General features: G+C 34.7%; 1 protein-coding gene across 2 annotated transcripts; it reads right to left on the bottom strand.

Annotated features, from left to right (window-relative positions):
* Positions 1-2,974: 2,974 nt before the first annotated feature.
* LOC136799241 (uncharacterized) lies at positions 2,975-11,941 on the bottom strand. Of its 2 annotated transcripts, none has more exons than XM_067055929.1 (2): positions 11,879-11,941; positions 2,975-4,592 (listed from the first exon to the last, which is right to left on the bottom strand). In XM_067055929.1, the coding sequence occupies exon 2, from the start codon at positions 4,477-4,479 to the stop codon at positions 3,469-3,471; it is 1,011 nt and encodes a 336-aa protein (XP_066912030.1). In that variant the 5' UTR covers positions 4,480-4,592; positions 11,879-11,941; the 3' UTR covers positions 2,975-3,468. The 2 variants fall into 2 exon arrangements, with proteins under 2 accessions (XP_066912030.1, XP_066912031.1); XM_067055930.1 differs by lacking the exon at positions 11,879-11,941 and adding an exon at positions 5,772-5,972.
* Positions 11,942-12,530: the final 589 nt, after the last annotated feature.

Genomic DNA, 12,530 nt, shown 5'->3' with positions numbered 1-12,530 from the left:
CTCCGCTTCGCGTCGGGCCCAAATGACACTCTCGGGCTAATAATCAAACTGCGCGGGCAGAAAATAACAACAACGACCTCAAACTGAACGCTATTGTTATAATAGGCTAATTTTCTGATCTTGTACCGTGTGCAAAAAAAATAAAAAAAACATTTTAAAAAAATTTTCCGCGAAAAATGTCGAAGTTTTTATATTGCGCATGCTCGGTGCATGCGCAGTTAGAAAAAATTGAATATCTCCTATTCTGGAGCTGATTAAGGGATAATATTTGGAATATACATTAAATTGAGTGATTAGAGATTAATCTGAGGATTTATAGAATGCGACTATTGTATTTGGCTCAAAAATCTAATTTTTCTTCATTATGGGCTAATTAGCCTGTATGAAATAGGCTAATTTGCTTATTCTAGGCTAATTAGCTGATATTCCGAGATGATAGGCTAATTTGAAGTTATCCCTGCCTGTCTGGAGTCGCTATCCATGGCGGCACTTCTGGTCCCGGTGTTCTGCTGAGCAAGATTTATCCGCAATATAGAGTCCCCTGCCCAGTTGGCGTCCAAAATTTTTTGATTCAAATTTTTCACTTCTCAAGTGAGTTACGGCATGTCTAAGGTAAAAGTGAACCAGTTCCACTCACTTTCAAAATGTCTAACATAGCTGCTGGAAAGAAGCGCCATATGGCTACTATAGGGTTTATAGTCACGTATAAAGTAGTACTTTATTAGGGAGATAATAATTACTACATAATTACTATATATCCCGTACGTTCTAGTCACTAGTGTTCTATACATTCTATGCGTTCTAATGTTCTACATGTTCTATACGTTCTGTGCGTTCTAGTGTTCTATACGTTCTAGTGTTCTATACATTCTCTAGTGTCCTATACGTTCTAGTGTTCTATACGTTCTAGTGATCTATACGTTCTAGTATTCTATATGTTCTGTGCATTCTAGTATTCTATACGTTCTATATGTTCTATTGTTCTATACGTTCTAGTGTTCTATACGTTCTAGTGTTCTGGTGTTAAGTATTGTATTCTGCGTTTTAAAAACAAAATTCGATTGACAATTTTCGAACGTTTTGCAATGCAGCGCCTTCCGATTGGAAAACCCAACCTCGTCCTCAGAGGTTAATATTTTCTCTTTGAAAACTTGACCTCTGATACTCAGGGTATAGGTTATGGGCCCGGGGGGGGGGTACTTAGGTAGGGGTGGGGTACTTAGGCAAAATGGGTGCCGGGTATGTGCGAGCCATAAGGGTACCTTTTCTCATTCCTCAAAAGTCTCTCAAAGGGGTACAAATTCAAAAGTTAGTCTCTGAAAGGGTCCCAAAATCACAAAAAACAAAAATTTCTCTCTCAAAGGGTCACGATTTCCAAGAATTTTGACCAAAATTTGGTGAAAATCAAACCAAAATTTGGAAAAAATGGACCAAAATTTAGGAAAAAATCTCTCAAAGGGTCCCAAAATCACCAAAATTTTGTCTCTCAAAGGGTCGATTTTCGATTTTCGGCTCGGACATACCCGTCACCTCGCAAACCTAGTACCCCCCCCCCGGGGTTATGGGGTGCGCAGGGTATTTGCGAACGATAAGTATGGGGGCTATATTTATCAAAACGACATGATCTTTTTGAAACTTATTTCAATGTTATTGTCACGGATCGCTGGCAACAACCACGTAAACATTTATAGCATTCCTGTTTAGTAGAATTTCAAGTCCGGGACTGATTTTACGCGGTACTCAAAATACGTGAAACATTGGCCTAGGCTCTCTGTCGCCCAAATTTCGAAACTAAAGCTAAAAACAAATTTTTAAACGTTTATTTGGAAATACACGCTTTTTTTCATAAGAATACATAGTGTACTTTGGATGAGGGTCAAGTATTTTTAAGAAAGTGCCAAAATTGAGGGTGAAATAAAATATTCTTAACGTATTCTTACTTTTAGATTTAGATTAGACTTGACTTTTTTACAAACATGAGAAATGATCAATTTGAGAGTTTTGGATATTTGAGTGAACATGGGTTAAAATTACATTTCTCCCGCGAAGCTTCAATTTATCTCTAACAAAGGAAGCAGTTTTTCTGTTAACCAAAAACAAAATGACTGTATTCTTATCAAATTCTGTGAAATTCACCCTAGAGGGTGTATTCTTAGAGGATATTCTTACGATTTGGCCAATTTTCATACCCTGATATTCTTATAGAAGATATTTTCATATAAAAAAAAGCGTGTACAGCACTTTCAATTTCGATCTAAGTTCCGTCCATAAAGTTTGGGGCCTTACTTTATTCGTAGAAATTTTAGCGAGGCTAATTTTAGCGTATATTACATTAGCGAGTCAGGAAAATCTTGATTTTTTTGGATTTATTTTAACAAATCACGATTTCAAAAAATTTCGCGTGGATAAATTTTAGCGAATACCTGAATTATTGACCGAATTCGTTTTCTAGCATATTTCTTTGAACTGAAACCCTTCCTATTGATAAAAATGTATCAAAGCAATACAACCAGAAATTTTGCGCGGATAAATTTTAGGGATCTGTCGATTCAGCGTGTTTTAGCGAGATTAATTTTAGCGAAAATAGGGAAAACTCGCTAAAACGCTAAAATTAGTCCCGCTAAAATTTCTACGATTAAAGTATCCCAAAGTAGAAATGCAAGCTTTAGAGGGACATAAAAGTACCGACGAAATTTGAAAACAAACCATATGCAGCCGGATACAAAATCAAAACAAATGTCACATGTCAATCAATTGTTTTACAAGTTTGTCTTGGACAAGTGATTTTGATTGTTGTCTTTAATGATTAAAGAGAACTTAATTCCCAGTCACGCAGTGTAAATCTCAAGAAAAAGTGTCAAATTAGCATAATAACTTGGGCAGCTGGTGTATTCCAAAACAGGTATACTTTGAGGATAGGAATGTTTGTCAAAAGATATCTATTGTCCTTGAAAAATCACCGTGTCCGTCTGCATGCGTCTCTTTCATACGAATCTAAAGTGGCATTGACAGTGGAAACGAAAACGTCAATGACAATTTGGTTTCAAACCAAACATTTGTCACTTTGCAAGCTTTAAATATGTTTTTTTTCCATTATCAACGTAATACAACTATCAAACCTTAGCAGCGTGTTCAGTTTTTAGGGGTGCGAGTGAACTCTAAATTTAAATCGTGTTATCCACCACTTGATTCAAAACAAATATTTTGTGAACAGTCTGACAAAAATTTATCAGTTTTATTCTGTAGTGTATAAGCTGTCCTATTTTATGATTTTCACTTCTGATTACGATTTCACCAACTGTTTTGGCATTTTTTAGTAATAATTTTCGACTTTTAACAAACAAAAATATCTCTCAGGTGCATGTTCCATGTCTTCAAATTTTTAAAACAATCCTGACTGTGCCTCCTATTGACAAAGCATCAAAAGATTTCGCTCCGTACTTCCCCAAAGAAGTCACCTCTTTAACTTCAAATGGTTTCAGCTTCTGTTTCAGGTCCATAGGAATCCTCATAAACCAGCTTCTCTCGCATAGTGCCAGCTCGTTTGTGATAATTATTGTTACCGGTTGATTTGACGTTAAAGAAGTTGGCCACATTCTCTCTACTCTTTCGTAAGGTCCAACGTGCGTAAAATCCTGTTTGGCTGTTGATAGTGGAGCGAAGTCGCATCAAGATCCATAAACAGTCAAAAACGAGACCGAGAAACAACCACAAAGAGATGATAATGTACGTTGATTCGGACAAAACTTTTCCGCGCAAGTTAAAGATGAGATTAGGTATGCAGCCAGGTAATGTGAACAGGAGGAATGACGCCAGAAGACCTGAAAACAAAGAGAATGTTTTCCGGGGTGTTTGCACGACGCGAACTTTCTTGGAAGGTGAATTAACATTTGACATGTCCATTGCAAGCTCGTGGTCTTCTGGGTTTTTCAGTGGTTTACTTCGAAAAATATGTGTATCAACTGTTAACATAAAATTAACGATTGTCAAGGTACCACAGATGAAAACACCAAGATAGAAAACAGAAAAGCATAACGCGTTTCGATTGGTTAAGACCAGGACGGTAATCACAAGGGAGGCAAGCCACATATTAAGAATCACCACAACGATGTTTTTGCGTTTACTGGTGAACTGCAAGAATCGATTGCCGTATGTGTAGGAGAAGACTCGTTGCAATGTGATGCCCATCATATGAAGCAATGTGGATGAGATCATCCAGATATTGGAGAGATCAATTAAGATACTATACTCATGTTTTGCTGACCCACCACTTCCAATTATAGTCAGAGTTGTGATGCCATAGAACAAAACACTGACTCCATGCGCAAAGACAAGACTGACCAGCGTCAAAGTGACGATTCCAAAGCCATTGGCACGAAAATATCGGCGGAACTTGAACGCTAGTAAGATATCAATGATCACCGTTACTAGAATGAGTAGTCCAGAAAACCATGAAAATAATGTTAAAGCTTCTCTCATGTTGAAATGGAGTTTTCACCACGAAAACTTAGTTGATGTAGACTTTTTATTTCTTAGTGACTTCGCGTCCTTGTTTGTTTGTGGTTTTTGTATGTTGATGTCAATCTTTCGATCTAAAGGAACAACAAACAACAAATATTTTAGTTTTGAACAAATTCAAGTTCAAACAACACCATTGGTGTAATCTTACACATCTGCCCCCTGGAGATTGCAGGCATATGATTATAACAGAGCCCATGATCTCTAAAAATGTAGTCTGTGAAAAGAGCGTGTAACAGAAATCCCAAGTCAATTTAAAAGAAAGTTAAGTCTTGAACTTCTGAAAGAGTGTAAGAAGCTTATCTCTATTTCCCAAACTTGTTTTTCCCAAATGGTGGAAGAATATTTTTCAAAATATAAAATATTGATGAAATGTTTAAACTCCTACTAATTCCTTTATTCAAAATGTCCTAAAAAGAATATTTCATTTCTCTTTAAACTTTCGTGTGCCGTGTAGTGAGCACAGTAAGATTTAGTAGTTTGTCCTATTTGAAGAACATTAAAGAAATTAAACACTGAAATAACTATATTTAGCTATGTTTTAGCTTACAGAATATCATAAACCTGATGGAAAACAACGAACGAACTAAAACAACCTGCGAATAAATTTCACTTTAACATTCAAAACAACATATCTTTTTTTTTTCATTTCTAATTTTCATTTTTCTCTATACTTTTATTGTTCGTCGCCCCTCTTTGTTATATCTATTTACCAATGGTATAAATTTTTCGCCTTTTTGAGCCAATCAAAATGTTAGAATTGAAGATGAAATAGTACGAAATAGCGATCTATCTTTTTTAGCAAACATATTATATGAATTAAGAAAATAAATATGCGAAAGAGAACAGAACAAATTTTTAAAGAGTTTTGAGTAAATACTGTACAATAGAACTGTAACATGACTCATGAAGTTTGCTAGGGCTTTAAATATCTTCTCTAATCCTAAGTTGAAAACTCGGTCAAACTACAACCAAAACAAAATCCCACTTTTTCAATAACTTCACCGTAGCAAATCATAAAGAAAAGTGAAAATTTAATTATAAACGAAGGAGGTTTAAACCTTTGAAATCGTATCTTTTTAAAGCGCTTTAATTTTTCTATTTTAAATTATTCCTCTCATCCTTAAGCTCCCGAAATTTATGATTAGAAAATAAAATGAAAAAATATAATTAAGAAGAAAAGATGAAAAACATATTCTAGAGCTCCTACAGTAGGAAAACAGAATCAAATAGAGAAGGAAATGAAGCCTTACATGGCTTCTACCCGGTACAAGTATTAATCATGCTCTAAAAGCAACAAGTCAGCTTAAAAGTATTTTTCCATACAGCTCATTAAACAGACAACTATTTTTAAGATCAATTTGAAAACTAACAGCCCACAAAATATGAGTATGGCATCATGATGAGAAAATCTTACACTCTTGTGTCCAAACAATACTTTTGGACAAACACTTCAAGTAAGAAAATACAAGTTATGTACATATCAATTTACTGAAAGAAGCGAGGGATGACTCTATCTTCTTTACTTCTTAGCTGTTGTAATTTGCCTCATATTTCATCGTAAGAAAATTCCTGTACTAAGATTAAGACTTGGAATGTAAGTTTTATGAAAGACAACAACCCTCTGATTGAATGGAGATATTTCATCTAAGTTTTTAACTATAACGATTCAAACCTTGATACCACCGTTTGCCAGAGCATTCTGTTGGGTTCCAAGGAGAATAAATATCGACAAACTACTGGCTGGAAAAATTGCATACAATTCTAATAAACAGTTACAAATACTCTCAACTGTTAAGCTTTTCACAAATACTGAAAAATATTTCTCTCTTTTAAGCTGTAACATATATTTGTCGCCAGTCTCTGCCCTGCTTATATCAATATACTCTCAAAATTCTTTCATTGATACCATCAATGAATTTTTTTATTTGCTCTGGAAACCAAGTTGTAACACGAGGTCAATAGAGAGAAGGAAGACCAGGAGATCTACATTAATTAGATTCCTCTCCTCAGGATTAACCTATACTGATTGAAAGCTCGTTAGACTGCTTAGTATCTTTCTTTGTCAATTCATGTTAGAACTGTAACACACACCAAAAAAAGATCAACATTTCTACAGATGTCAATCCGATTTAGAACTGTCAGCCCAAAAGTCACATACAATGCATAAACCATCATACAATGCATACCATTATTCATTGTTTATATTGAAAAACGTTTTTTCAATATTCACCGAAAAACACGTCAAAAAAAAACACGTTACGTCATGTTACTGTCATGTTACTGTATACCTAGCCCGGCTTTCAAAGTCAGCTATACGATAATAAGAACTTCTAATTCGAAGCTACTCCTAGGACAGGCCAGAAACAATGAAATTAAAAGAGAAGAAATTTTTCAAATTATAGGATTAACTTTTGATAGAAGAAAATATGGCAAACGGTAAGCTCATCAAGAAGCTTCGGAAATACAAACATTCAAAGAGATTAATGGGGGAAAAGAACATTTATCTCAAGAAAAAGTGAAGGCTTTAAACTACTTGAAAGATGAGTTTCCGAGAGACATCCCACGCATAAATATTGTATGAAGTACATTAAGAGGTCTCTTCCCTAAACACCCTCATCGTGAACATGAAAAAATGACCAGACTCATTGGCTAAAAACGGGGGCACATAAATCCAGCATTTTACACGTAAAAATACGCGGAAATAGACAGAATAATATAAGAACAACAGCACGAGTTATTAACTCACGACCTTATTCCAAAGAATAAATCTTCGAGTTAATAACTCATCTGTGGGATTTCAAAACGCATAAAAGATGGCACATGTGTACATCCCGCGCATTTAGGTTTGCCTACTCTAGGGTACCTAATAGCCGGGGGGTTTGGAATAAGCGCGGGGGGGGGGTTGGGGTTGGAATAAAAATGTCCTGGGTGGAAAACTTTTGAAAATGAGGCTAATACAGCAGAATTAGGACAAAGGAGGGAACTTTCAAAAACATTTTCCCAAAAATCAATAAGCGGTGGGGGGGGGGTTGGAATAAGAATGTCCTGGGTGGAAAATTTTCGAAAAATTAATTTGCGGGGGGGACGGCTATTAGGTACCCGCGAGTAGGTGTTTTATTGTCTTCAACTTCCCCATTCGTCTAGATCTAAGGGAGTGGCCAGAAAGTATCTACTAGGGGGGAGTGAAGGATACTTAAAAAAATCGAAGATAAATTTCGCACCCCCACCCCTAACCTGGAAATTTTCTTTCGACCCCCCCCCCCCCTCAAAAAGAGTTGTTAAAAAACTTTCGCACCCCCCCCCTTGCTAAAATATTTTCCCCTGCACTCTTATTATACCTACTTTTCACGTATAAAATGTATTGTGCACTCATGTGGGTAGGACAACATTATTATACAGAAGGCAGCAAGAGGCTTGATTTCAAACGTGCAAGGGTAAAAATTTAGTGACGAAGGAGGCACAACCCGATTTGCGCCGACAGGAGAAAATTTTCATTTTTCAATCACTTTGTTCGCTAAAAGCACTGTATTTTCAGCTCTTCTTAAAAAGGTTAGACAATGCTGACATATGAAATTGTAAGAGAAGGGATCCCTTAACAAACATGCTCTCTTAATCCACTGAACCAATTTTTACACAATGTTAAGATCAATCAACCGAAATAGTAAGGCTATCACAATGATATTTCATGAATACAGAGGTATTACAATAATACGAAATATGAATAATATCGGCCGTTAGGCGGAAAAAAATCTTCAAACGTGAAACCATGAAATTTGACCACCTGAGTTATTTCTTGAGTTGCCCAAAAAAATTTCGCACCCCCCCCCTTTTCCATTAAAAATATTTTGGAACTCCCCCTAAACCCTCAAAAAATAACTTCTAACCCCCCCCTGAAATCCTCCACCCCCCTAGTAGATACTTTCTGACCACTCCCTAATAAAATCCCAAACAAAGTTTACAGAATTGATCAAATCTAATCTTGGCTAAAAATCGAATTTTGATCAACTTCCAAATTAAGTTAAGGCATAAAATCCTAAATAAAACAACATTTCGAACGAACCAAGTCTCATGAAAAACTAGTAACGAGAATCACAGAAAAATAGCTCGTCAACATGAATGAATTTTAAATTAACGCAACGTATTATTTTCCAAGATGACTCCCTTATTTCAAAGAATGATATCATGAGCTATTAACTCACAAACTTATTCTTTGGGAAACGTGCGCGAGATAAAAAAACCTACAAATGGGGGGGGGACTTTAAAACAAATACTGACAATAACTCGCGCTGTTATTCTTCGAAATAAGGTGATGAATCAAATTGACTCACGGAATGACGTCACAACGCATAACTCACGATATAACCCACAAATATTTTCGAATCATTTTCGAAACTTTTGATATTGATTTCACCAAAATACAGGAGGTGAAAAAAAAACAAAGAAAAAGTGGAGAGAGAAAAGTTTGTCAATATTTTCCAAGTTGCTGATAAACCAGTTATCACACGTTTACTCGTATGTACGTAAGACACGAGAAGAGTTCAGGCTATAGTTAGAAAGCCTAAAGGATAGTCGAAAAAAGACTTCTGTTAACAACTCCAAATCTGTCCAAGCCACTTTAATAGAAATAGTAATTAATAAAAGTTCCTTCGTCTGTCTTTCATGTTATGTCTCCGACATCAAATGAAAGAGTAACAATCTCTTGAAAACCTATCCCTTATTATAACTGTGCTATGATTGCAAACACTTATTTCACATTCAAATAACTACTGGTAATTACAATACCAGATGGAGGCAGATAGAGCAACAGTCGAAGAAGATAATTACCCTCTTTAAAACATTGCGATATATTTGAATCTTCTATAATTGCCCCCGCAGGAGCGCAGCGACGAGGAGGCACTCATAGTTTCACGCATAGATATTGGACTGGAATCTCGAAATTTTGTTGTTTTTTTGTTTTGTCGCGCAAGCATCCCCGTAGTTAGTCTCTTCCGTAAATGTTCGGTTTTTAGTAGTATGCGTATTTTCATATTACGTTATATGCTATTACCATTATTACGTATTACAATTTATTAGTTTTGAAAAGCTGATATGAAGCGAGTGTTATAAATGCAAATTATTTATAACAGTGTATGATATAACACGAATTACAATATTACTTGTGCAAATCAAAACAAACAAAATGGCAGACTGGTTATGATGATGAGCTGATTGACTGGAAAAAGTGTTTTGTATGTCAAGTTTTGTTTCTTGTCTTTGAAATTGAATACTAAATACTGTAATTTAGTCAGAAGTTCATTTCAGCAATGATTTCAATTCTTTTTCTGGAATCTTTAAAGAAATTTGCTCAAGTTTTTTAATGTACGTACATTTGATATTTGATATTTTTTGTTCAAACTGTAATTTATCTTTGTCTGTTATTATATTAATAACTAGCTTTATTGTTTATAGAGCTTCTTGAGCTTTAAATACCATAATATGGTCGTAACTCGAGAAAGTCCTTCTTAACTTAGTAAAACAAGATACCGGCAAAGTTCAAAAATGTTGAATGTATGCATATGGCCATATGTAAAAGGTTGAATCCAAAAGTGGTTGAATGAATGTTGAATGTTGAATTTCTTTTGGATTTACCTCACTTAGAGTGTATTCACTGTTTTAACATTCGTTCAACTTTACATGCGCATATTCAACTTTTTCTAAATATATAACCTATGCTCCAGTGTGGTTTGGTGAAATAGCTCAAATTCTGGCTTTCCAAGTTAGGAGGGACCTTCCCGAAGGCATTTAACGGTGGTTAGACTAGATACACAGACAGTCATACGGAAACACAATAAAGTGAAAGTATATAGCTATAAACTCAAAAAGTCTAGCTTCCCAGAGACACGTCTCTTCATTGTCTGGGCTGCGATCATCTTAATGGCTTCGATCCTTTCAGCTTGGAGAAAAGATTGCATCACATCATGAAAAAGTACTATGCACTTGAAAAAAAATTAAAGCGCATTTCAACTTTTCTCGACTGTAAGTCTGAATAGACCACAATGGCATTCCTTTATTTTTCTTTTGACCAACAACATAGAAGATTTTGCTTGAGAAGTGCAATCACAGCGTACACAGGAGGAGCCCGGGCCTTAACTAGGATTGGTTTCTATTTCACCCAATTTAAGATGGCGCAGAACTTTTTGCTAAATTTTATATATAGTATTTTCTTGACTATTGTTTACTAGGCAAAGTAGCAATAGAGAATTGTTGAAATATAGCAGCCAATGAAAAAAGCAAGCTATTTCTGATTGGTTGCCTTGTTGATTTATAGACCTTTTTTTAAAGAGGCAGCCATGTTGAATAATTATGTACTCCAGCATAAAAACAGTGACACAGCCATGCATAATTACTGTATATAATATTTTAAAAATTATGCATGGCTGTATCATGTCCTATCATTGTTTTTATGCTGGAGTACATAATTATTCAAAATGGCTGCCTCTTGTTAAAAAAAGGTCTATTCACCGCTATATATTTTGCCTACAATCTAAGATGTCTGCGGCATTATCAGAAAAGGTCTATTGTGAATAATAATCATGACATATATTGTTGTAAGAAAGAAACTGGGAGAAAAAAACAAACAGGAGATGTGAAAACCAGTAAACTAATGATACCATAATTTTTGAAATAAATTTTTGAGAAGCTTTTCCTTAAATTTTATCAAATTATCAAGCTGCATGAATTCTTTAAGTATTGTGTTAATGGAATATAATTTTTTTTTCAAGCATATGCAGTAATCAATCATTCAATAATTAAATCAATCAATTATTCCTGATTATTTTTAATGCTTTAATCTTTAAGGCATTAAAAGCTTTATAAGTGTATGACATGATCTTCTGCGTGGGCATTTAGTGAAAGCTATGACTAGTTAAAAAATGAAGTTCGATAACATACATTTAAATCTTCTGATGACCCATTTCTATGCTATAATTATACACCGTTGGAAAGATATTTATGAGGAGGATAACTCACTTAAACTACGAGGTTGAAAAACTTAAAATTGAAGAAGAAAGAATGAAGGTGACGAGAAAGAAGAAGACCACGTAACACAATCGAGGGTTAAACCTTTTTTTGAACCCAAAATTTTAAAATGACATAGAAGCTTGTAACCTGAGAGTTAGACAATGGTTTTCCACTAGAAAGTTAAGAATTTAGCATGTTCAGCATGAAAAAACACCATTCTTATAGTGCGTGTAGACTTAAGTGTGGGACTTGGTATATTGGAAAATTTAGACTGTGTATACGTCACTCAGGTTAGAAGAGTTTAATAATTAATTAGTATAATCACCATTATGAACTAAAAATATAAAAAGTCACTTACCGAAGAAAGAAAAATTTGAAATATCAAGTTGCGTTATGGTAAGGTGTCAAAATTCAAATAAACTTCACAGTTGTAACACGAAGATGTAATAGATACCTGAAAGAATAAAAAATAATTCTTTGAGATCACGAGCCATTCAGTTTACATCTTTTGACGTTGATTTTTTCATGAACAAGAATCGCAAAATTGCGACTAAATATTTCCTTAAAAATGAAGGTCATTATTGACATATATAAAAAGGGATAATTAGCCTTAGTAAAAGAAAGCAAGGTGAGAGTTACAAGTTACAATTCCAAGTCTTAAGTTGTTCAACAACTCTACAAATGTCGTGTCACCCTATTGAGGGTGAGCTTTTATCGTGAGAAAATAATATTTTAATCCACGCAAGTGGTAAAAAATACTTAGAGAAAATGGTACTATGAAAGCCCATTCTATACTCCTAAATGATAGTTGAAAGATCAGCAGTTGAGAGGGTTGATTAAAATAGAAATCAAAGCACACATAATAAAGTATACATATATATTTGTCCAGAAAGAACTGGCATGTTGTTTGCTTTGTTTTGGTATTTAAAAATATGTACTCATCAGTCCTAAAAAAAATAAAAATTTGAATATAATGAGGGCAATAAGTCTGGTTAAATGTTACTTTATTC

Source organism: Clytia hemisphaerica, unplaced genomic scaffold, assembly GCF_902728285.1.
Source record: "Clytia hemisphaerica strain Z4C2 unplaced genomic scaffold, Clytia hemisphaerica genome assembly, whole genome shotgun sequence".
In the NCBI taxonomy this organism is placed as follows: Eukaryota; Metazoa; Cnidaria; class Hydrozoa; order Leptothecata; family Clytiidae; genus Clytia; species Clytia hemisphaerica.
Note: the sequence above shows the minus strand (reverse complement) of the source record. Positions and strands in the feature narration are given on the sequence as shown.

What these genes read in the sequence shown, in the direction of transcription:
- LOC136799241 (XM_067055929.1), bottom strand. Translation starts at nt 4,479, where the DNA reads ATGAGAGAAGCTTTAACATTATTTTCATGGTTTTCTGGACTACTCATT.